Genomic DNA, 26,801 nt, shown 5'->3' on the forward strand with positions numbered 1-26,801 from the left:
AATTTGTCCAACCAATTAATAAATTTTAAACACTGCAAAACAGAACTGCACTCCAATAGGTTCTGATTGTACACCTCATGCAAATGATTACCCAATGAGAATATCTGATTCTGCAGGATCATGACAGTGATCAAAAAATAATGTCAGCTGGCTCCTGTGTCCAGCTCTTTGGTCCATTTTCCAGCAATGGAATTCCATGGAAAGCAATGTTGATGGTGGCAATCCTTTATTTCAGCGATCCACAGCACCCCTTAAACCATTCGTTGGGGCCAGAACATCCAATTTAACATTGGCAATGCAGTTGGCAACTTTAGATGAGAACTGCTAAGGAGGGGGATGGTCAGCAGCTGTTACATGACGAAGTATTCATAAAACCATATAATGCCCAATTTGCTGAAAGTTCTCTTACGGGCACTACAATGCACAGAAAACACGGTTCTGTTATTGTATCCTTAACAGTCAGGAAAATGTGCAAAATTTCTCAGTGTTGTTCTGTATACAAGAAATTATTCACTATCAGTGTAATCAATGCAGCACATTTTGTGAGCTCCCTAATAACAATAAATACCTCACCCTCCCTAGTTGCCCAATACCTGGGATACCAAGCTGCATTAGTTTAGGACTTCTGAAAATGAAACTCTAGTTGGAGCTTTGACAGTGTTCAGTGAAAGTTGCTGTGCTTTCCTGTGAAAATTGGTCTTGCTCTCTTTAAAGCAATAGAACTTCTGCTTATTGTGGAATATAGCATTGCATAATTAAAATACATAGAGCAGGACTGAAAGCTGGGATAGGTTGTTGTCTCTTGATACACATTCTTTCCATTTCTGCTGACACTGGCAAAGAATTTCAACATTCCTCTTATAAAAAGAAAGGAAGTATAAGTTCTCTAGCATATTGTGAGTGAGAGTCACATTAGACTTTACCTTTAAAATGTGGTCATCATCAATCTACGCCTCTTCTTATATATTTCACTGTATTTTTATATTGTATTCTGCCATATTTATTGTATGTACGTCGCCTAGAGTGGCCATTGGCCAGATAGGCGACACATAAATTAAATTTATTATTATTATTATTCCGCTTGTTGGTAATATACAGTTGCATCAGATACAGGATATGACATCATATTGAGTATTTAGTCCCCACCTCCCCATGCAGCAGGCCATAAAGTGGCACGGGGAGGGGAAATGCTGAAAGTGATGATGTCACATCCAGTGTCTGCTGCAATTAGACATTACTAGAGATGCAGACTGGCTATATGTTTAAGATAATGCTGAGTTGGGCTTGAGGATTACGTTGTATGTTTTTGCCTGGCTAGAGATTCTAAATGGCAAATGTAGAATTGTCCATTATAACTAGTGGATCTATGCCTGTGGAAGTAGGTTTCTGCACATATCTCTGGTCTGGTGAAGTTGGGGCTATGTATGCAGCAACTTTTCTGCTACCCCTAGTAGTTCTATGTAATGAATGTGCTAGACTGAGATTAGCTGTGTGTTTGCTAGGTCAATACAATTCTTTGCAAAGAGAGCAAGATGTCTGAATATCAAATATCTCTACTATCTTCGAAGGGCATTTGGATAAAAGCAGTTATACTGTGTTCCTTTTCTGCTTTATTGGCTTTTTTAAAAACAATCTTGACATTTATATGGGGGAGTATATTATTTTTTCATGTCTATGTTTGAAAATACTCTCTAAATAGAAGCATGGATGACTGGCCATAGTTTTGTCTAAAAATAATCATTTTATGCATTCCTTACAGTTGACATATCCTGACAAGATTCCAGAAATTATGAGGGAACATTTCAAACCCCACAGCCCAGCATTTCAAATGAAAGGAAAAAACAGAGATAAACCTGAAGAAATCCCTTCCTATGTGCCTCACTATTCACTTTACAACTGCACTCGTAGCTATCCATTGGCACATAGCGAATCTACTTGTCATGTTGATCTGACTTCAAGTACCACTTACCCTAAGCTTGCAAGGGAGGACTACAAAAATGAAGACCAACATTTAGGAAATTGGACCGTGAATAGTGAGCAACTGACCTCCCGATTGCTTATCAAGAATTCAGATGCATGCTCTGTAAACCCTGATGAGGGAGACAAAACAGCCAATAAACAACATGACAAGCATTTTAACAAAGCTAAAAACAAGATAATGAGGAAGTTAACGCTTTCAATGGAGCAGCAGTCCAAACTACTTGCCCTGAATGATGCTGAGCTACATGGGCCAAGAACAGAACAGGAAGGCCAAGGAATTCCAGAACAGAAGAATGCTTATTTTAATAGATATGAGAACATACCAAAACAATCCAGTTGTGGTAAATCTCAGAAATTCTCAGATAACTGTTTGCCAGTTTTGTCTTCTGAACACAAACCTCCAAAGAATGTTGATCATTGTCCCAAAGAAAACACGGCTGCCCAGCCTAAATCGCCACTGCGGCTAATTGCCAATGCTATAAAGAAATCCATCATAGAACCTCTTATTTCTCCTCCAGAAGGTTTGAAAAAGAACCAGGACATGCATGCCAAACTTCCTTCAGAAACCACTTTTTTCAATTTCCCGCATGTCCTAGCTCGCTCTGTTAGTCTAAGGAACAGCAAAAGTCATGGAGATTATAATGTGCAAATGCAGGAGCTCAGTGTGTTGGGTAATGTAGAAAAAGGACTTGGAATGAGAAGTTCAGATATGTTTCATTTTTCCAACAGTCGAAGAGAGGAATGTTCATGTGATGACAAAGGCACATCTTTTCCTGTTCACAGTGTGCATAGTAGCCCTTCCAAGAGTCCTCATAAGCCTGTGTATTCTTCTTGTACCAATACAGATGATGTGCCAACACTTCTAGAAAAGTTTACCCTTAAAGAGAACTTCTGGAAGTCTGCTAAGGATGATTTGCGTGCACATAATAAAAAAAACATCCATTATTCATCTCTAAGGCACAGGAACAAAATTGCTGATGCCGTTTTAGATGGTCCTGAACAGAGGAACAATGTATGGAACCTATTCAGTAGTGTTAGGAATAAAATAGATGACAGACTTAAAAACCCTGTGTCACCCTGTACCATCTTTGATGTTGATGAAGTGCTAAATAATTCTTCCAAAGGAGAACACTTGGGTAAGCAAACTCCCTCTTTTAAGAAATTGTTCTTATTTCATTAACAAAATGTACATACCACTTTAATCAAAAATTAAATCTTTAAGCAATTTACATAAAATAGTGTAAATTATTTATCAAAAATACAGAAAAATAAACTTTAAAATGAAGCAGACATAAAAATATAAATAAAACCAACTGCATTTAAAAACAAATATATCTTAAAAAAATTATATGTTTGGATTAGACTTGCAGAAATAAAGGCATTGAAAGCAGTACAGTGAGGGTGGCTGGCTGACCTTAATATATAGGGGACTCTAGAGTATGGGTGCTGCAGCACTAAAAGATTAATCCCTCGCAAAAACAAAATGAACATTATATGATGCCTGTAAAAGTGAATGTTATGCAGATTGACGCATGTATGGGGCAAAATGATCTTCCAAGAAAACTGGTTCCTAAGCTGTTCAGGGCTTTATATATCAATAGTAACACCTTGAACTGGGCCCGGTAACAAATCAGCAACCAGTGCAGACCTTTGAGCATGGCTGTTATATGCTGACATATATTCTGCATTAATTGCAGTTTTTGGAAGGGAAGTCCCACAAAGTGTACATCGCAATAATCCAATCTTAAAGTCACCAATGCCTGGACTACTGTGGTCAAGTTATCCTGATCAAGAAACAGCCATGGCGGATGTACTAGTTAAAACTGAGAGAAGGCACTCTGAGCTGCCGAGGCCATCAGCGCCTCCAGTGACAAAGCTGGATCCAGAAGCACCTTTGGAACTACTCCTTCAGAGAAAGTGCAGCCCATTTAGGGCGAGCAATTGTTCTAAGGGAACCACTCAGCCACGCTCCTCCACCTTGCCGGGATTCAGGCTCAGTTTATTTTCCCTTATCCAGCCAACCACTGCATCCAGGCACTAATCCAGGGCCTACACAGCCTCTCCTGATTCAAATGTTATGGAGAAACAGAACTCAGTATCATAAGCATACTGATGACACCTTGCCCCAAATCTCCTAATTACTGCTCTCTGTGTGTTCATATAAATATTCACTAACAAGCAAAAAGACCCTTGCAGTTTAAGAACAGTTTAAGAGGGAAGCAGGAGACCTGACCTCCTCTCTGAGATATTGGACTGCCCTACACATTTGTCAAAATGCAAACGCAATTTGGGTTGGACTTTAACAGTCCAATCCTCTTCCTGTGTAGCTTGGAAGAATTTGGTAACATGTGCCTCTGAGCATATGGTGAGTGGTGGCAACACCTGCCATCTCCAAAGATGGAAAATTGCATTTTTGTATGTTCGTTGGTGTACTTCTTACTTTGCTTCTTTCCTGTGTTACTACTGTTTCTACAGAGAATCTAACCTTGAAAATCTATTTCTCTCATTATTCATCCTAGAAATCTGTGTCAAATTTATTTTTATTAATTTCAAAGCCTTTTTATTGGTCAATGTCATATGATGGTGAGGACAGCCTTTTGTGTTTCAAACTGGAGGTTAGGCTCTATTTTAAATTTGGGTGCATTTCACCTCCCACTGTTTTATCTTGTGCAAACTGAGACATTCCTCATGTCCATTGGAGACTATTCTGCAGAACAGTCAGTGCCATTATTCCTTAGTTGTTTTTGGAGCTTTTTTAATGTGAATTGTGCAAAGTGTTGCTGTACTTCACATATCCACAGAAAGAGAAGCAAAAGAAAATGATTTACTCTAGGAAACTTCACTAAATTGCAAAGTAAATCAAACATATTTCAAGTGACTATCTGAATTATATCAACTGTCTTAATATTGTTGCTTCCTCCCTGCTAAAACAAGATCAGCACAGCATGTGTCTTGTTTCTGTGATTTGGCTGATTGCAGGTGTTGCCACCACTCATCATATGCTCAGAGGCATGTTACCAAATTCTTCCAAGCTACACGGGAAGTAGATTGGACTGTGAAAGACCAACTCAAATTGTGTTTGCATTTTTACAAATTTGTGAGACAGAGGAAGGCAATAGTAAACCACCCCCGAATACCACTGACCATGAAAATCCTATTGATAGGGTCGCCATAAGTTGGAATTGACTAGAAGGCAATCCATTTTCCAGGGCAGTACAATATCTCAGGGAGGAGGTCAGGTCTCCTGCCCCCCTGGTGCATTCAATGTACTTGCCCAATTTCCCTGCTTTTTAAAGTTTGATAGAAATATCTGTTGGCTATAGGTACGTTCTTAAACTGCAGGGTTTGTTTGCCTCTCTGCTTTTTAATCCAGGAGGTAAGAAATGGGATCCTGTGCAAGTTTGCTGAGAATGGCTTGATCATTTGCATGCTTATTAAGGTCAATGGGATTTACTCCCCTGCAATCATGCTTAGCATAGGTGAAACTGACCGTGGGAGGAAGGGAAGGAGGAGGGGAGGAGAAAGGAGGGGAAGAGGAAGGGCAGAGGAGAGGAGGGGGATGGAAGCCAGCAGGAGGGGGAGGGGAGAAGGAAGGCACGTTTGATCATTTGCATGCTTATTGAGTACAGTGGAGTTTACTCCACTGCAATCATGCTTAGGATAGGTGAAATTGACCATGGGGGAGGAGGAGAAGAGGGAGGGAGGGTTGAAGTGGGCAGGGGAGGAGGAAGAAGGAAGAGGAGAGGAGGAAGAAGGGAAGAAGAAGGGAGAGAAGAGGGGAAGGAGGGGAGGGGAAAGGCAGGTCTGATCATTTCTATGCCTATTGAGTTCAATGGGATTTATTCTTGTGCAATCATGCTTAGAATAGGTAAAACTGACCATGGAGGAGGAGAGGGTGGGGACAGGAGAGGGAAGGAGCAGGAGGGGGAAGGAGGGGGAGAGGATTGGAAGGGGAGAGGAAGGGGCAAAGGGGAGGAAGTGGGGAGGACAGGTTTGATCATTTGCATTTTGAATTCAGTGGGATTTACTCCTGTAAAATCATGCTTAGGAAAGGTGAAACTGACCTGGGAGAGAAGGGGAAGGGGGAGAGAAGGGGAGGAGATTGGGTAGGTGGCACTAGTCAGAGAGAAAGCCCCGTTCATTTCCAAAAACAAAGCATTGTGAACAGTATCATTCTTTTTCAGGGTTTCCCCCATCTTTTTGTTCTACAGCAGGCACAGGTACCCTCCCACCCAAATTTAAACCAAAGTGTCCTCTCAGCAGCTGTGAGTCTGGCTTTTAGTACACTGACAGTTATGAGCATTTTGAAAACTAGACTAGAAATTACAAGGGCTGTAATGTACTGCTATACTCTTTGGCATGCCTTTCTTTGGAGTTGAGTAGAATGGGCCAAAATCCACAATTATTCCAAGAAGTCACTTGGAGAAGAGGTGCAACCCTTTAGCAGTGCTGCTTTAGGCTTCCTTTTGGGAGAAGGGCAGGCTATAAATTTAATAAAATAAATAAGTTGCCCTCTGTTGCACCTGCCATGATCTCTCCTAGATGGGGAGAAGTAGTTTGGAAGTAGTTCACCACAGTCTGCTAACCTCCAGATTTGACCACTGAAGAATGTTGTACTTGAGATTTCTTGGTTGGTTGAGAACAACTGTTATGGTGCTGAGTGGGAAGTCCATGAGAATATATTTTGCCTCTACTGGCTCCTGGTGCCTTTCGAATTGTAATTCAAAGTGCTATTGCTTACCTTTAAAATCTTTTATTGCTGCTTTGGGACCTGGGTATTTGAAGGCAGTGCCTTTTCCAGTTCACAACGGAATTGCGAATGAATTTTAAACTGCCCAGCCATTTTGTGTTTGTAGTTACGGAATGTCAGCCCAGGAAAAATGAAACGTAAGGAGAGGGGAAAATGCGGTGTTATGGGGAACAAAACCTTCGTGGACTTTTAATGCTCTTCTGATTGGGTAAGAGGTTGAATGGGGAGCTGAAATGGTGTATGTAAGTGAAGTGAGCAAGCAGGAGGGAGTTCGAGTGTTAGAAATCCTAAGAAAGAAGGTGAGACAGAGATTGTTACAGAGGAACCTCTTGGAGTGCAGTCACAGGAACTTTTTCCTCAAGATGGCTTACCTGGTATCTACTCTGTTGTCTTTAAAGCAGCAGATGAAGATAGTTTCATTTTCCCTGTATTATAATTACTGTTTTTGATTCCTGTCTAACAGGGCAATTCTAACCCTGGCCAGGCCACAGTGGGGCATGACAGACCATCGCATCCACAGCCCCCCTACTTAAGTGGGGCAGGCAAAACACTGCTTGGAGCCATTTGGCCCAATGCCATGAAGTTATAGCAGTGGGACTGGCTTGGGATACAGGGGATCATGGGTCAGTTTAGCCCTATCCCCAGAATTGTCATGGCCCCATCAGAGGACTCATCAGACGAGGATGACTCAGGAGTAACAGCAGCAGACCCAGAAGCAGCAGACCCAGAAGGAGAAACGGAGGAAACTCCTAAGAGCCCAGCTCCTTCTCCCCCTCAGCTGCAGAGCACCCCAGACACAGCTGAAGCCCTTCAGCCAGACGCAGACAGTGAACAGGATACTCCCCCCTCACCTGCAGAACGTAGACAACAGGAGGTCAGGCAGAAGAGGGGCAGGCCTGTCCACTTAAGGCCAAAACGCTGAGGGCTCACACCTGCTGACAAACCTGCTCCTTAAAAGTCAAACCTTGGCTTCAGCTTGTTGCTGACTACAACGTCAGGCGTGACCACTGTGTGTCTTCCTATCCCCTGAACCTTGACTTGGACTGATCTCTTGGCAAACTAGACCCGGACCTTCACTGACGTCTCTTCTGGATTTCTGGCTTGGCACGTAAGCTTTGAATGGCCTCTGCCCTTATCTTGCTTCCTCCTTGCTAGCCTGGCAGATTTATAGCCAAGTTGCCGGCTGAGGACTTACGGCCTGGCAATTACCAAGGAACCTCCAGCCCTGCCTGCACCCCCACCGACACTGCTGTCTCAGTGAAGAGCTGACAAGAATGCCCCATTTTGGGATTTTCTGTGGATTGCTGCCAATGGAATTCTCACTGGCGGTACTTCTGCCCACCAGCAATTTTGGCAAGTGGAATGGGAACCCCTGTGCCAGGGAAGTGCCGCCGGCTTCACTCTGCAGCAGAGCTGTTTTGGGCTGGGCAGAGGAAGATCTCCCAATGTGGCATATGAATGGAGTTGCGACTGCAGTCTTAATGTGTTTAGCATTTCCATACCACCTTGTTGTATAACATCCTGGAAATAGATATATATATTTAAGTGTCACCTATAAGAGCAATATGGTCTAGAAGAGCACACGTTCCAGTTGCCATGGCAATGCCTCTGGCAATGATTTTGTGATATGTAGAGCAAATGTGTGCATTTCTGCTATCTCCATGCCCCACTCCTAGTTCTTAGTGGTTGCTGGTAGAGAGGTGAAGACTCTTGACACATAGCAGGTGTCCATGTCGTTAAGTAGTTCATATATATATTATGGCTCAGAGTCAATGACATCCCCATGGCAACTGTAGTGTGATCTGGTCTTCTGTAACAGCAGGTATGTTTCTACCAAATACATTCAGTGCCACTTTAAAAGAAAAAAGGACTTTTTATATCATGTAATTTTATGTTAAAATTAAGTTAAAAATCTCAGCAATAAACACATACACTCTGTTAATAACAATGCAAAAAGATCACTAGAAGAATAAAAAACTTACTGATTACAATCCTTAGTATATCTGGTTTGTGGGATAATTACAGTAAAACTAGGACATGCTCACTTAAAATATGAGGCCATAATAGTTGCTGGAAATATTGGGATACTACTTTCTGCTGCTTTGCCTTATGGCAGTAGTAAAGCCTTTGCCACGCTGTTGCCCTCTACAATTGCCATTGGGCCCAGCCAGTACTGGCTGAGGCCGAGGGGTATTGTAGTCCAAAACATCTGGAGGGCACCAGGTTGGCAAAGACTGAAGTAGTACAATAACCCTAGATGTGGCTAAAAGTATAATAGAATGTACTGCTGCAATTGGCTGTTTTACTCTTCAACTTTATGAGTAGTCTCATAAGAATATCAATCCTAGTAGTAAGACATCAGGAGGTGCTATAGTTCTACAACAGGCTTCCTGTTTTTGTAAAGCTTTTCAGTGATTGGAGTATATGAAGGAAAAGGAAGGAAGGTCTGGATATATTTGCTTCTAGAGAAAAAGCATATTGGTTGTGTTCCAAAGCCATATTAAGGTATTTTGGGGACTATAGCTTATATCTTTATTTATGCTTCTGTGCCTTTCAGTGCAAGGGTGTTTGGAGAAATGCCCATACAGTCAAATCAAATTCAGTGCTGTTCAGAGTAAAAGGCATGAAAAATGAAGCTGACAATTAAACAGAGTAACAATATGTGAATGTAGCTGTTCTGATATAAAACATTTATTCTCAATTTGTCAAACCTATTTTGCTCCAGTTGTTAACAAGACACTCCTATGAACAACATGGTGTTGTCCTCATTGTTCCCTTTTTCATAACTCCAGGAGTGCAGTGCTGACATAATATAGCCAGCTGGCCTCCAAAGTGTCCAGTTGAGTAGCAGTATTCAGCTGCATAGTTGGCTTTCCATCATCTGGTCTAGTTCCACAACCCCAGGGACATGTGGGATTCCTAGCAATCCTGGATCAGCAGAGCATCTCTAAGGAAATATTCCAGCTTGTTGTTTTCCCCTGATGGCAAAGGAATGGAATTCCCTGCATTCCATGGATATGTAGCCTGTAACTCAGGTTCACTCTCTCTATGAATGCTTCTTGGAACACTGATCTTCATGTGTCTAGCTATCCTAGGATGTAATCTATTAGGCTCACTGAACTGGAAGTGGGGTGAGTCGTTTGTGCACGAGTCTGTGTGTGAGGGAGGGGGAGGAGTTCCCCCTGATCCTCAAGGTATAATTGGGATCCTACTTAATGTTGAAGGGATCCTACTGATGTTACTTTTAGGATGTGGGTGCCATTGCAGTGAATAGCAGGATTGTGGCTACATCATGGGGTCCAGCATGCAAGCTGAAGATTCTGATGCTGGTAGAGTCCTGGTCCTGCAGGAAAGCAACGGGCTGCAGTTGCTCTAATATCCTAAAGGGAGCATCAGATTTTATTTAGGCACAGTAGGATCCTTGATGCCATCCTCATTTTGGCCTACTGTCCACAATTTCCCTGAGGTTGATCACAGACTGGATGTTGCAGTATATCCTCACTCCATACAGAAGTGCTCCTCTTTGGGGTTCTGGCCAGCCATTTCCTCCCAAGCAGGGCATTTCACTCCTTCCCTTGGAACCTTCCATTCTCCTCCTATGGACACTTCTGAGCATTCTCAGTCCTCTTTGTGCTGTTTTCTGTTCAGTTATTAAATAGTTTTTTGGTACTTCTGCAAACCTTGGGGTTCCCCTGAGCAATACTTCCCTCTTGTGGCTCCATTTCTATTGCACTCACGGTCCTGAGTCTGCTATTAGAGGCATTATTTTCCACTTTGAAAATTATTTTCCACCAGATAAATGTATTTATTTATTTAACATTTATATACTGCTTGATTAAATAGAACCTCTAAGTGGTTCGGTAAATAATCTGCCATTTAAAAGTTGGGAATCCTGTTTCTGAGGAGTGCTATATAATGGGTTTACTTGAATTATTTAGTAGTGGCCTGTTAGGAAAAAGTTTATTTTTCCAAAATTTGTGTTTGTAATGTGTTAAAATAAATGTCTTCTAAAACTTAGGGACAGATCTAGAGATAGGATACATTAGGTTATATGGTAGACTGATGTTAGAGTACTACGGTCCTGCTTGCATGCCTCATATCTTCTTGATTGCTTATTGTTGTTGTAATGTGCCTTCAAGTTGATTACGTCTTATGGCGACCCTACGAATCAGCGACCTCCAATAGCATCTGTCGTGAATCACACAGTTCAGATCTTGTAAGTTCAGGTATGTGGTTTCCTTTATTGAATCAATCCCTCTCTTATTTGGCCTTCCTCTTTTTCTACTCCGTTCTGTTTTTCCCAGCATTATTGTCTTTTCTAGTGAATCATGTCTTCTCATTATGTTTCCAAAGTATGATAACCTCAGTTTCATCATTTTAGCTTTGAGTGACAGTTCTGGTTTAATTTGATCTAACACCCAATTATTTGTCTTTTTCGCAGTCCATGGTAGCCGCAAAGCTCTCCTCCAACACCACATTTCAAATGAGTTGATTTTTCTCTTATCTGCTTTTTTCACCTTCCAACTTTCACATCCATACATAGAGATCGGGAATACCATGGTCTGAATGATCCTGACTTTAGTGTTCAGTGATACATCTTTGCATTTGACGACCTCTCCTAGTTCTCTCATAGCTGCCCTCCCCAGTCCTAGCCTTCTTCTGATTTCTTGACTATTGTCTCCATTTTGGTTAATGCCCGTGCCAAGGTATTGATAATCCTGACAAGTTCAATGTCCTCATTGTCAACTGTAAAGTTGCATAAATCTTCTGTTGTCATTACTTTAGTCTTCTTGACGTTCAGCTGTAGTCCTGCTTTTGTGCTTTCCTCTTTAACTTTCATCAGCATTCGTTTCAAATCATTACTGGTTTCTGCTAAGAGTATGGTATCGTCTGCATACCTTAAATTATTGATATTTCTCCCTCCAGTTTTCACACCTTCTTCATCTTGGCCCAATCCTGCTTTCCGTATCAGATGTTCTGCATATAGATTAAATAAGTAGGATGATAAAATACACCCCTGTCACACAGCCTTCCTATGGGGAACCAATCAGTTTCTCCATATTCTGTCTGCACAGTAGCCTCTTGTCTAGGGTATAGGTTGTGCCTCAGAACAATCATTTCTTTTAAGGCATTCCATAGTTTTTTATGATCTACACAATCAAAGGCTTTGCTGTAATCTATGAAGCACAGGGTGATTTCCTTCTGAAATTCCTTGGTCCGTTCCATTATCTAATGTATGTTTGCAATATGATCTCTGGTGCCTCTTCCCTTTCTAAATCCAGCTTGGACGTCTGGCATTTCTCACTCCATATATGGTAAGAGCCTTTGTTGTAGAATCTTGAGTATTACTTTACTTGCATGGGATATTAAGGCAATAGTTTGATAATTACTGCATTCCCTGGGATCCCCTTTCTTTGGAACTGGGATGTATATCGAACACTTCCAGTCTGTGGGCCATTGTTTAGTTTTCCATATTTGTTGACAAATTTTTGTCAGAATTTGGACCGATTCAGTACCCTGCAGAAAAAAAGTATTGTTATGGGTTTGGGGTTAAGATGGATGACTTCTATGAGTCCCCTTCCAGCCTCTGAGTTGGGACTCTGCACCTGGAGGTGAGAAATCTGCTCTGCTGGCCAGATCTCCCTTTGTTAGGCTAATAGAGTGGCCAGGTGGGTTAATGAGCCTATCAAGTACCCCTTAATTGGCGAATGAGCCAGGGAGATCCTATTGTTATTGAAAACTCTTTAGGAGAGCCCCCCCCTTCCTGAGCCAAAGGAGAGGCTTGAGTTTTGAGTTGAGTTGGAGGAAAAGGTGGAAGTTGGAAGCAGGCAGAGAGGCTGGCTCTCTGCACCATGGCTTTAGAGAGCCTCCTGTAATCCTGATGCAAAAAGAAAGATCTATTGGACTGCTGATGCTTTGAACCCCTCCATCTTAAGCTCAGGTTGGAATGTGTGTAAATAAACCATATTTCATAAAGACACCACAGTCTCCGTTGACCTTCTTTCCAAGGAAACCAAACTCTGGGTAAGCGCAGGTACCCTTGGAGATCTTGCACTGCTTGGAGATTGGAGTGCTGCCCAACACTGGTGTTAGAAGCGGAATTGAGTTTCCTCGAAGAAGCATTAGGAGCAAGGTGTGCCTGAGTTAAAATGGAGGAAGAAACAGCAACCCTCCTGGAACAGAAAAAAAAATTGGTGTTCCAGCAGCAAAGGCAGCAGGATCAGCAGCAAAGGCAACAAGAGTGCCAGGACGACCAGCAGAAAAGGCAACGAGAGCGCCAGGAGCACTGGCAACGAATGGGGAGATAATGGAAAGCCTCTTTGGAGAGAAAAAGGAGACCCCATGTGAAGAAGTGTGAGCCAAGGAGAGGCTTGTGTTTTGAGTTGAGTCTGAAGAAAGGCTGGGAGCTGGAGGCAGGCAGAAAGGCTAGCTCTTTGCACCATGGCTTGAGGATGCCTCCTATAAGCCTGACAGAAAATGCAAGATCTATTGGACTGCTGATGCTTTGAACCCCTCCATCTTAAGCTCAGGTTGGAATGTGTGTAAATAAACAAACCATATTTCATAAAGACACCACAGTCTCCACTGGCCTTCTTTCCAAGGAAACCAACCCCCTGGGTAAGCGCAGGGCCCCCTGGAAATCTCTCACTGCTTGGAGATTGGGGTGGTGCGCAACAGTGTTTTTGCACTGAGAACATTTGTTGCCTCTGGAGTTTACTGCTCCCTATATTATGGGACAAAAGGGTATGTCTTCTCCCATAGCTCCTTGGCACATGCTGCATCTTGGTATGTCCTGCTCTCTATAGCATGCTACAATCTGGACAAACACAAAATGTACTCAACTTTTTATACCAGGGGTAGGGAACTTCAGGCGTGGGACCAGATGTGGCCCTCCTGGCTTCTCTGTTTAGCCCTTGGAATGCTCTCCAGGCCACACCCTGCAATGGCTCTGCTTAGTACCCCAAGTGCTTTTGTCTGGATGGAATGTGATCTTGAACTATGACAATATCTCACACAAAGCCTCTGAATGGAGGTTAGCTAGGTGTGTGTGAGCATGTGTAGCCTACTGTTCAAAGATAGGGAATGTGGCCCTTGAGCTGATTGTTGATTATTCATTCTTTAAACTTTTCAGACCCAGGTCTCATCATTAACCCCAACCTATAACAAAGGACTTTTCCTCCCTCCTTACACCTTTGCTGTTGTTTTCTGATCTGTGAGCAACAGGATTTATTCAATTATTTTCTCTTTCTGCAGTTCCCTGAGTAAATTGCAGTACTGGTTTTAAAACTCCCTTTGTTGTAAAATGCAGCCTAGTAAGGTGTGCTGTTGAAGGTGAAAAGGTACAATGAACTGTGAAGTGTGTGCACTGTTGCTTGTACATAAACAAATAATCTTGCTAGATTGCAATCAGAATCTAGTCACCTGTGTGCGTCAAAGGATACATAAAAATGTTTTGGTGGGGAAAATTGACTTGCTGGATGTGACATTATGCTTCTGCCTAATGTTGTATTCACTGAGTCAGACTATTGGTCCATACAGTTCAGACACTTTTCCCCAAGCCCTACCTGGATATGCTGGGGATTGAACCTGGGACCTTCTGCATGCAAAACAAGTGCTCTACCACTGAGCTTACAGCCCTTACCTATGTTAAGCAAGAAGTCCTCAGTCATTTTAAACAGCATATGCTTGCCACCATAATCCAGGTGTTAATTATTAACCCTGCAGCAGTTTAAGTGTAGCACCAGATGTTCCCTCTACCTCTTCTGTTTTCTTAGAAAGGAGGATGAGATGAATTAGCAATTTTTTAAAAAACCAAATGGGAATGTTCCCTGCCTGTTAAAACATTACACCGAATAGGGAGAACTAGAATTATAGGCACAAAAATAGAATAATTTTGAATCTTTGAGTGTAAGTTTCAATCTGAAATTTCTGTTTTAGGGAAATTTGTGGAAGAATGCATTGTTGTGGTGTGTCTATTTATTATGTACAGCATTTACTGTTAACATATGGTGTGCTAATCTTGAGACAGAGAGAGTGAAATATATATGTGACATTTGTTTAGACCTAATTAATGAAATATTTATGTTGCATGAGGCTATGTGATAAAATCTCCTTCATGAAGTCCATTTACTTCTGATTATATTTGTGACTTTTTTTATATGACCAGACATTCTGACGCCAGCTCTTTTACACTGAGCAGATGTCACAGAGTAAAAATGGGTGCCAGATGCTACAAGCCACATAAGGGTAATTTGTTTAAGAGCTGGCTCAGACTTTGTGCATTCAATTACCCTGCATGGTAAGTCTTAGACAATCATTTAGATAACATGGCTAACTTCAGATATGCATTTTACTAACAGATCTGATTTTTGCATGCAGCTGAGCCATCTTACAATGGAAATAGGAATGAACTGATTTGTACATAAAACTTGATATGTTTGCTGGGGGGGGGGCACTGAACTGCCAAGTAGTGAAGACCTTGGAGAGTTGCCAAAAGCTTAATTAATATAATTAGCCAGTGTTTCAAATTTCTGTCAGGTGTAGCCTCGCAAAGCCATGGGCAGGTGCAATCTCAGTGGCTATGGTGAACATCCATTTAAAGTTCAGGATGAAAATAATGTCTGTATCACTGAGTTATTTCTTCCTCTCTTAGGTTCTGAACATTTACCTGTCAGAAAACAAGCCACTGACTATTGTTCTTCATCCTCTGATGGTGAATTAGAACACAAGCCATGCAAGGTAACCTTTTGAATACTTTCCTCCCTGAATCCTTTTGATTTGCACTTTATTTGAAATATTAAAGGTCTAGTCTAAAATAATCTCTGCAACATATTACTTGAGTGCCAAGTATGAAAGGGTATTACAATAGTTCCTCTCTCCCATAGAGCTCACTCAAGATTTACCTGGAGCCCCACTGTAGATAATGGGGTCCCAAATGAATAACTGCAGCTAGCAAATGGGAAGGGGGGGAAATAATGTAATAGTGAATAAATGCAGCTGCCACAGTGAAGAAATGGTAATAAGGGATTGTATTCAACTGTCCTACTTAGAGTAGAACCACTGAAATTAATGAACCTAAGGTAGTTATGTTTATTACCTTCAATGGGTCTACTCTGAGTAAGATTAGCATTGAAAATCTCCCAATTATAATTAAATGATACATATCATTTATTAATTTATATTAATTCCAAAATAAGATTTTCAGCCCAGCACCAATGACACCCTCAGATGCCAGGTTCTTTGTGGCATTAATAAGATAGGTGTGTAAGAAAAGCCTATCTTCTCCAGCCTCCTGTTTCCCACAATGGCCAACCAGATGTCTATGAGAAGCCCATGAGCAGGTGCTGAATGTAACAGCACTTTCCCCGCTTCTGCTTTCCAGCAACTGTATTTAGAGGCATACTGCTGCCAACAGTAGAGGAAGAACACACCTTGTTGTTGTTTGTTCCATTTATTTACTCTGTTTATTACCAGCCCTTCACCATATGGTCCCAGAGCAGATTACAGCAATTTAAAATACAATATTAAAAACAGGGTGAAGACAAATTCCTTTCACAAGAATGGAATCCTAAAACTAAAAATTTTATCTGCTGAACAGCTCTTTGGCATACTGCTGTCCAAGGAGTCTTTGTCAGAGAAATAGTGGCTGTCAAACCCTATTTCTCCCCCACTCCCCAATATATATATGTACCCATAATAGTCCAAGGGTGTTCCAGTACACTGTCATTCAGCTCTTCAAACAGGAGACTAAAACTTAATGCTATGCCTTGACTGTGTCATTAGCCTTCATTTGGACCTTGGTAGGTAACAATATAATTGGGGAGAGGTGGAAAGGAAATAGTCATGTTAACCATGAAACACCATCTTCCTGTATTTTGTATTTTCATTTTAATTAACAAAATTGATTGACCACTTCAAATAAATATCTAAGCCAATGCTATAAAAAGTGACTTTGAAGCAACGTGGTTTATCTTCATTTGTAAATACCTCACAATCAACTCAAAACCACTGACTACCCATGGCTGCTTGTGAAAGGATTCAATCAGCTAACAAAAATGAATCTACCAAAGTAAAGACTCTGTTTTGGACTTTTGTATACCTCCATTTGAATTCTTTTTACTGGTTATTGTTTATTTGCTAGTAAAATATGAATTCATAAAAATGTGAATAAATATTCAAAAAACAATGTACAGACTTTACATAAAATAGTGTAAATAATTGTAAAGTATATTGCCAGAAAATGAATTATATTTAAAATTTTAAATTTAAACACTGCAGTGATTAGTATGCTAAGTGTATTGTAGTCAATGCTGGTGCAAAATGTGTAACAGAATGTGGTTCTGCAAAGATTCAAGTTAGGCCAAAATTGCACATTGTTTCAGCAACTGATCTGCAGTGTTTCTGAGAACAGGCTCTTTGCTGGTGATGCTATCTTGGCTGAGCTTGAAGCCAGGCGTATCACGCACTTCTGCATATTTTATTCTTGCAGGTATTTGTTGTAGTGTCCTATCTATAGCAATCTTCTAGCTGGTTTGTGGTCGTGTCTCCTTCCTTTTCCAATCCATTTCCAAATGTCTCCTACACATTATACACAAATATGTTTAACAAACTCCCAAGGCCTTTTGTTTTGTTCTGAAGTGCTTAGAATCCTGAAGGGGAAAGTTGGGAGAGGGAAAGTTGGTAAACAGCCAGCCAGGAAAGAGTTAAGCTTCTGCCTCCCACTGCTGCTCTCTTCAAAAACCACCCCCTCCCACTGCTGCCTTCCACTTTTTTAAAAAATGGCCATCTGTGTTTATCTACACACATTTGCATATCATGTATTACATTGTATTCTTCCAAAGGAATACTGCCACCATTATTTTTGCTAATAAGGGTGGTCACCATGAACAAGGACAATACATCTCTGCTATCTTTTCTGTGCCTTTTGAAGACTTTCCTCTTTCAACAAGCCTTTTAAGATGAGACCTATCCCAGTCTGCGTCTGTGTTAGAATTGCTTTTTAATATGTGTTTTTTTAATAATATGTTTTAACCCTTTTTAAAAATATGTTTTTAAAGCTTTTTAAAAAAATGTTTTTAACGTTGTTTTGTTTTAATATATTTTAAGGTCTGTTTTATGATGTTTTAAAGTTGTTTTAGTGTTTCTGTTTGCCGCCCTGGGCTCCTGCTGGGAGGAAGGGCGGGATATAAATCAAATAATAAGTAAATAAATAATACATGTGTAGCCCAATGAAGAAGAAACAAGATTTCTGTTCTCACTTCATTCTTCCTTGTGACAATATTTCTACTTATATAATAGGCAGGAATCTTACACAGAGAGAAATCAGAGTTCAATCTAATACCAGCTAACTAAATTTATTCTTGTCTAAAAATAAGTCTCCAAAAGTGGTTTATAGTCTGTAACTCATATTTCTTCTTCTTCCTTCAAAATTCTTTTGACTTTTGTCTTTTCTCATTTCAATATTATACATTCTCTTATTGTTTGATAGAGAGCCAGTGTGGTATAGTGCTTAAGGTGTTGGACTATGACCTGGGAGACCAGGGTTCGAATCCCCACATAGCCATGAAGCTCACTGGGTGACCTTGGGCCAGTCACTGCCTCTCAGCCTCATGAAAACCTTATTCATAGGATCGCCATAAGTCAGAATCGACTTGAAGGCAGTACATATATATATATATATATATATATATATATATATATATATATTGTTTGATAGTCATTTCCTTTGCCTTTCCTTTGCTAGTTGGGACAGATTGGTTGCCTTGTTCTCTCTCAAAAAACAAAAGACAAGGGGCTATGAGGAGACTGAGGAAAAAAGGTAGGAAAAATACTCTTGAAAAGGGAAAAGCCTGGACCATAAGAAGTCCTACTGGGAACGACATGATTTTTTTTTTTTTTTTTGTAGAGAGCTCTTTTTAATGTGGTGGCTATTTACAACTTGTTTCTGTTACTGTGTATACATTTTCTGAGTATGTCTGCTACCTTTGATGCTCCTTTTCTAGGCCCATGATTCCTCTGCCCTTCCTTTTGTAGGATCTTCTTTCTCTCTCTCTCTTTTATCTTTTATCATTCAGCCAATGGAAGGAAATCAGGGCAACCTCTCTGACTGCCCCACCTGTCTGTGACATTGGAGAAGCTCAGCCAAACCACTCACAACTAGCACAAAATCCTTTCCCCCCAACGTTTGAATATTCTTTGTGTTTGAATACAAGTGAATTACTAGCATTTTGCAGATGTATAAGCAGGTCAAGATCTGAATGGCAACTTTATATTCCCTCATGTTTACATTTTAGTCACCAGGATAATTTGCCTTGGGTTTTTAGATGTGCAGTTTCATCTTCACTGATGGAGCATTGCTGCTACTCTTATCGACAGAAAATGTTCTTGCCTAGTAAGATTGCAGCAAGGTCCCTATTGATAAGGACAAATGGCTCAGAATGTGCCTAGCCAACACTAGTCAAAAAGTACTGAACATCCACATTAAAAGGCAAGTCTATGAAAAGCTGTGGCTAAGTACAAAGTATTGATTACCTTTGGTGTTTTTTGTTTCTGTAGACAAAGAGAACTCTGGGAAGAAACAAAATGTTGGAAAAGGAAACAAAGCAACTAGTTAAACAAGAAGAACTAAAAAGGCTGCATAAAGCACAGGTTATCAGGAGTTTCTGTTCCACAGAATTAATGAGCTAACCAAATTTAGTTAGTGGTGGATGAGTTGGTAAATTTAAGACCTTGTGGGAGAAACCAAAATAATGTTGCCTGAAACTGATACAAAGTTCTCTGACTCCCATTTTCCTTCATGTGCTTCCATACAATAATCTGTTTCTTGTTTTCACCTGTATAATTCATGACAGTTTCAGACATGAATTCTTTTGACTATTGGAAACTCTGTGGTTCTCTGATTCTATATGCAACCCCTCTCTCTTTAAAGCTGTGGTGGTGGATAAGCACACTGGATTTTCCGGACTGAGTAGGATTTTACCAATTATCATAGCTATATTGGATGCAGTTGGATTCCTGTATTGAGCAGGGGGTTGGACTCAATGGCCTTATAGGCCTCTTCCAATTCTACTATTCTATGATTCTATATAGGTCCCAAAGAGCACATATGCAGGGTAGATTCTGGTAATACCAGTAGTACTGGACTATGTAGGTGTATTTATAAAATCCAAAATATTTTCATGCAGTTTTTTTTCTCCCAGCATCATGTTTATACGCTAGAGCAGCTTAGAAAAGCATGCTTGCCTGTATTAAAAATACATCTTTATAAGTTGATTAAGAAGATGTAGAGGGAAATGGGGAGGAGTTATAGCTTAGTGGCTGAGCACATGCTTTCTATGGTGAAGGTCCAAAGTTCAATGCCCAACATCTTCAGTTTAGAGACTCTCAGAGTGAAGGGGCTGTAAAAATCCCTGCCTCTGTTTTTTGGAGAGCCTGTGCCAGTCAGAGACTGGCTTACATAGACCAATATGGCAGCTCCAAATATTCATAAGTAATCCTTTGGCAAATTTACTGTTTGAAACTATATATTCATTTTTCCAGGCTATCCAGCGACTACTGGAAGAAATAGAGGAAAAGCAGCGAGCTCTGGAGGTGTATGGTGTTCAGCTAGAGAGGGAACTACGAGGAGAATCAGGTAAACAGAGCAAGGAAATCTATTTGAAGAATAAGCTAGCTTTCCTAATGACAATAGAGCTCATTAGGAAAATAACTTCCTGCTCAGTTTGTGACTTTTGGTACAGATCTAATGATGGGAAAAGGATGAAGTTGAGGCTAAGGAAGCTATTATTAATATTGTTCCCTAGAAGCCTTAGTGTGATGCACGCAACTGCAAGCTGACCCTGATCACATAGTTAATTTTCAGCCTGCAATTAGGTTAATTTTAAAAACTGTAATTTTCATCATGCATTGAAGAGCAGCCTGGCCATGAGAGGGAGATCCTCAGACAATTTCTTTGATTTCAACTTACCATGTGCTCTGCAAAATGTGAGTTTATATATTTTGCTTATAAAGTGTTTTATTTAATCCTGATTACAAAATTGTCATTTTTAAAATCATGCTGTGTGCTTACATCTTGCTTTCGTGTTCAGTTCCATTTTTTAACTTTTGTGTAGCTGTCGGTGTTGTGCTGGTGTTTTCTACTTCAAATGTAGCCTTGAAAATAATACTTGAGGGGGCAAGTGTTTCCCCCTTTCCCTCTGTACTCTGGAGAGACTCATACCCACTTGATTATCAGCATTTGCCTTGGACGCAGTGTCAACAATTGCTCCTTGCACATACTAGCAACAAATAAACAGAACATCAGGGCTGACTCAAGGCTATTGGCTCCTGAAGACTCCTGAGTCCAAGCAAGTGTCATGGTCAAATATTTCCTATGTATGTGTGGGATGAGCACCAGGACAGGAGGAAAAGTAAATGGTTGCCATATGGAGGAGCTGCACGGCAAGCGCTGCATGGAGATAGCATCACATTCAGATCGCTGTTAAAAACCTAAATGTCCACTGGGGCTTACAAGTCCACTAAAATGTCATGATCTTACCTCCTTGGTGTGTCTCAAGAAACTGAAGTTTCTTGTTCCTTTCCCCATCTATAGTAATTTAATTATTTATTATGGTTAGTCTCTCCCCCCGCACCTCTGTTGATTGGTTAACAACTATAGAAGGAGGTGTTTTAGACGGGGTTAGTGATTATTCTTCATCTGTAATTTTCCCATGTAGAATTTTTCATAGGCTCTGCAAACCACTCTTGAAACCTATTAATTTTTGGGCTTTGCTTATTTATATTTATGTTGTTAAATGGACACTTACAGCTGTTACTGTTCCATTCACTCACTCTTTTAAAAATAATGTGCATTATATCTTGATGAATGACCAGCTCTTATTAGGTTAAGCTGTATTTAAGCAGGGCTGTACTTATGGAGTTCAAGCGATTTAATAGGCGATTATTACGGTAATTAGAAAATCATCACAGTTAAGCAATACTATTGAGCTGCTAAGAGTTCTGAATAACCAGATTTAGAGACAGGCCTGTGAACACTAAGTCTTCTGTGACATTAGTGCAACTCCCCTCTAATAATTGTGAGAGCATGGAATGAAAGGCTCTTTTGTTGGTGGGAGTTTATTCATTAGCTACTGGACTGAGTAAGAAGAGAACATGTGTAGGGGCAAAACAAAGTGCTCCAAAGGCTGATGAGTAAAATGAGGCTTTGAGGATCTCACAATTAGGGCAGCAACAATTCATGCATTAGAAGCATCAGAAATAATCTCAGTCCTGTGAATAATGTTGGCAATTATCGGAAGGCAACAGGCTGATTGTGATCTGCCTATAAGTCTATTTTATGTTTTATTTATTTATTTTTCTTACTTCTTTCTTTCTTGTCTTTTTTTAAGTTCACACCAGCTTCCACTGGCTTCTGATGGCCTTAAATCTGAGCACTGATTGAAGTCCACACCTATTGAGCTTCAGTAGTGCTTTCACATAAGCTGTTCCAAGATTGCTCCCTAGCCATGTAGCATTTCCCAATCTGCAGGTCCCTACTGCATCACTAGCAATTGGGGTTTCCAAACAAATTATTATTTCTAGAGCAGAGCTAAAATATCTCCCCAAAATTCTCCACACTATTTGTGGGAGACAAAGGAGGGGGGTGTTGCTGGATGTTCTCCAGAAGAGGCCAGAAATTCTCCAACAGGTTACAAGAGAGAAAAAACCCAAGCTTTTTCAAGCAGGCGGAAAAAGATTTTTTATTTTTTTTAAAAAAGTTAAATTATTTTCTGATGAATTTCAGCTCACTTAAAATTGAATGAAACTGTGGTATACTGGCAGATGAAGGATGACTGGTGAACCAAGGGACTTAGAGATGAGGACTGGAAAGAGTCGGGAGGTCAAGCCCATTGTTTTCTTCAACAATATTACTGTAAAATTCAACAGTATTGAACTGGACCCACATTTGCACCCAAAATTCACAAACAACAAAATTGGGGATATAATTTTGCCAAAAAATTCTCCAGAGGAGGATCAAAATTCTCTAATAGTTCAGAAGATGCTAAAAAAAGATAGAAATATTTCAAATTAGCCATATCTCCCCTTACAGTGTGTTTTTGTACTCCATATGGATGCTAATAAGATAGATTAGGCAGTTATTCTGAATGTGAGTAGGATCTGAATTTGTTTTTTTGGCTTCACACACTGAGTAAGAAGCAATTGCCCCAACTTCATGGATAACTAAGGGGTGCATAATGTGTCTAAATAGAACTTTCCTGTTCAGAGTGGGTACAGCTCTGAATTCCAGGAGCTGGGTCACGCATCTGGAGAGAACTGTTTCCTTCATGCTGAGCTTGAGGGTTTCTACGGGGCATCTGGATGGCTTCTGTTGGAAACAAGTGTCTGAAAGAAACTTAATGGTGTGACTTTTCAACTTTGATGCAAAGGCAATTTTTTTTAAAAAAAAGGAAAATATCAAGTTTCCAAACGATATGGACCCTTGGCCTTCATCCTGCTGGGCTCTTATGATTTCAGGAGAATCCAGAATAGACAGAGCTGACTTACTTTGGCCTGCAGGCTTCTTGTTCTTGTTAAATTGTTTTGTTTATGTTTTCTGCCCTGGGCTCCTTCGAAAGGAAGGGTGGGGTACAAATTCAATAAATAAATAAATAAAATACTGGCCCTTGAAGGCATAAGGCAACAGAATTCATGCTTTACATGTAGAAGGACCCAGAGTTCAGAGGTTTCAAGTACCAAGACCAGGCAAGACCTCTGCCTGGGATCCTGGAAATCAGAGCAACACTTTTGTGTTATGGTAGCTTATATCAGAGATTGCCAACCCACTTTGGGTCTGTGGGCATATTTTCAAACCAGAGAAACTGTCATGGACACCACACACACAACAACCAAGCACTCATGGCAACCTATTATATTGGCTACAATAGAGTGCTTACTTCAAGCCTAATTTCAGTAGGTGGAGGTGCCAGGGAAGGCTTCTGAGGGTATATGTACACCCGTGAGCACCACACTGGCAATCCCTGCTTTATCTCCTAACATGAGAACAAATGTATTATCGAGAGAATCAGGAATAGAGGTGGGTAACTTAAAATCAGTTGTATCAGCAACATAGAACTTAACTTTTAAATATATCATTTAGCTGACAGTTCAGCTACTTTTAGTTGTAGCGTTTGACTATAACAAAATATGCAACAAATTATAAGTGCATATGTAATGCATTTGGTACTTTTTAGAGTTGGTCTCTGCACAGGGTGACATCTTAGATACGGCAGTACTATCATGAGAAAGAAAACTTGATCTTGCAAATTTATTTCTTAATATCTCAAATAGATTCATGCACACAAGATGAAACTCAGCTGCTACATGAATGGTTTGAGCTTGTACTGGAGAAGAATAAATTAATGCGCTATGAATCTGAACTGTTGATCATGTAAGTAACAACTCACTGTTTGCCATTGGTGGTGAAAATATCCGAGACGGGGAGAATATGCTCATATTCCAGGCAGAGAATTTTCTGCCTGATGCATGCAGGTGCCCATTATTGAACTAAATTGCTGCATTATGCCTTGCATAGCATATCACCATTAGGGTACAGAGATAAGACTATTGCTGCTGCTTCCAGTATTGTTGTTTGCAGGTGGAAGAGTTTTACAATAAATGCACCCAAAAGCTACAGTCGGTTTTAAACACATATTTACTGTGGACCTAAGGTACTGTTAGTAATGGAGAATATGTTCTCTTGTGATGAATCCCAATAGATCCTTAGGCGCTTCATCCACTGGAAGACAAATTGATAAAAGTGCCAGATGACCACCTTAAAAAAAAATCCTTCTGTGCAGACACCACTTACAACTTGTCACAACATGATTGTGTACAAATGTATCATTTTGAGCTTGGTGGAGACAGTTTCATTGCTGTGTAAATATTTATTTATGTTTATGTCTCATGCTTCATATAAATGTCAGGGTGGGTAACAACAATATTAAAACAATCAAAAGTAATATACCATAAAAGAAATAAGCATAAAATAAAACCAGTAAAACAATCAACAGCAAAGAAGAGATAATCAGCAGCAAATTCAATCACAACAATTATATACACATTACAGCAATGTCTAACCATTCATAATTGCCTGTGTTTGCCTAATCCAGGTGCTGTAATTTCCATGAAGTTTTGGTGCCAGGCACACCTCCTGCCCAACCATGTTCCAAAGTCAGGGCGCCATCACAGAGAAGGTCCTATCTTGTGTTAACATCCAATGTTCTTTCCCTGATGGTGGGACAATGAGACAGACCTCAGACCTCCAAGATCTAAGGGCAGAGGCAGGCAGATACAGGGACAGGTGTTCCTTCAGATACCTCGGCCCCAAGTTGTGTAGGGCTGTCCCTGTCAGAATACAGGCATTTTGCACCAGTTGTAATTTCTGGATCATTTTCAAGGGCAGCCCCATGTAAAGCACATTACAATAATTCAAACCCAGTCAACCCTTCCCCGCAACTAGATGTCACAGACCATGAAGGGCAAGGAACTAGTACACATGTAGTCCAAGAACCTTCCAAGAACCTTGACCGCATAATCGGGCCACACAACTGAAATGGATTACACACCACTCAACAGTGCTCTGGATTCCTCTACCAGATCTGTTGTAAGAGCGGGTTTCAGTTCCATGCAGACACAAGTGGCTTTTGCCGCCAAAGTGCCTTGCAAATTTGTCACAGGAGGCTGCCAACACCTCTGCTATTTCTCCCACTGGCCCAATTTTAATAGCTATTTCACCACCCAGAATAGCTCTACCTGATGGTTACCTCAAGACATAATGGTGTTAACAAAGTGAGTTTTCTTTGCTGCTGTCACTGCCACATGATAGGCACAATAATGTGCTCTCACCAGTGTTTCTTCGCATTTGCTTCAACACTTGCACTTCATGAGCTCAAGCCATTGCCCTAGCTGTTTCATCACCCATAGCTCCCCCAGATATCCTCTGCAGTGGGAAGCGGTCTCAGTGAGTCCAAATGTATAATACTTCAGCTCTTATCCATGTTCTTCAAAATGGTGATATGGTGATGACAATAAAAAGAGTTTCGCAGATTTGAGTTGGAATGAAGAATCATCTCTGTGGGGGGCACTTATTGGCAAGTCTATGATATCGTGCGTGGCCTAGGTGGGAGACCCCGTCAGTGTCCACAGACAGAGGCAGTATGTTTCTGAATGCCAGTTGCTGGAAACCGCAGGAGGGGAGAGTGATGTTGTGCTCAGGTCCTGCTTGTGGGCTCCCCATAGGCATCTCGTTGGGCACTGAGAAAATAGGATGCCAGACTAGATGGGCCACTGGCATGATCCAGCGGGCTCTTCTTATGTTTTTACCCTGTGTATGTTGCTTTGAGCTCTCTGGAGGTGAAGCAGGATATACATGTAACAAATAATAAAAGACCTTTTCAATTAGCAATTCTTTAGCTCAGTCAGGCATGCCCTTGTTTAAAGAATGCAGCCAAGGGAGTGGACTTAGACACACTAACATGGTGATATTTTTCAGAAGGAGGGTGGGAGAGAGATGGCTACTCTTAAAGACTGCACCAGAAGAGTTGGGTCAGTAGTTTGGCTGCTCACTATTTCTACCTGTGTGAGGAGGAAGTAGCTGCCTGTGTAGGTCTTTGCAGGAGGCTCCACCAGCAATAAATCAGGTCATGCACCTCTCCTCTCAGCATGTAGAGAGAAAACTGAAACGTAGAGACGAAGGCATAGGCTTGATGAGGAATCAGGAAGAGGATAGCTGAAAGAAGCAGGAGAATAGAGAGAAGGAGAATTGTCAGGATGCATTCTACACCTGCTCGCAGATTGGGCGGTTTGGGGGGACAGAGATAAGAGGGTGTGCCTTCTAAAGCAGCATTCAAAGAAAGTTGAGAAGAAAGGGATTTGAGGTGGGGGGGACCCTCACATTTTGAGCAAATAAAAAGGGAACAAGAAACAGAGATATTGGTGTCAGGGTAAGGAACAACAGGTTCTAATGGCGAGCCTATAACAGGAGATTGGTGGAACATAAGGAAAGAGGGGGTAGGGAACAGGAGAAAGGACAAGT

General features: G+C 40.8%; 1 protein-coding gene across 15 annotated transcripts in view; it reads left to right on the forward strand.

Moving 5' to 3' along the window:
- MICAL2 (microtubule associated monooxygenase, calponin and LIM domain containing 2) overlaps positions 1-26,801 on the forward strand; it is a 204,897-nt gene that overhangs the window by 175,527 nt on the left and 2,569 nt on the right. For 3 of the 15 annotated variants that reach the window (XM_061610425.1, XM_061610427.1, XM_061610433.1), the window contains exons 29-34: positions 1,760-3,116; positions 15,384-15,469; positions 19,286-19,378; positions 20,270-20,363; positions 24,056-24,155; positions 24,877-25,727. In XM_061610425.1, coding sequence (XP_061466409.1) covers positions 1,760-3,116; positions 15,384-15,469; positions 19,286-19,378; positions 20,270-20,363; positions 24,056-24,155; positions 24,877-25,012 — 1,866 coding nt within the window. In that variant the 3' untranslated portion in view covers positions 25,013-25,727. Of the gene's footprint in view, positions 1-1,759; positions 3,117-7,193; positions 8,829-15,383; positions 15,470-19,285; positions 19,379-20,269; positions 20,364-24,055; positions 24,156-24,483; positions 24,777-24,876; positions 25,729-26,801 lie in introns of those variants that run through there. The other 12 variants (XM_061610428.1, XM_061610430.1, XM_061610431.1 and 9 more) reach the window with 9 other exon arrangements.

Source organism: Rhineura floridana, chromosome 2, assembly GCF_030035675.1.
Source record: "Rhineura floridana isolate rRhiFlo1 chromosome 2, rRhiFlo1.hap2, whole genome shotgun sequence".
Taxonomy (NCBI): domain Eukaryota; kingdom Metazoa; phylum Chordata; class Lepidosauria; order Squamata; family Rhineuridae; genus Rhineura; species Rhineura floridana.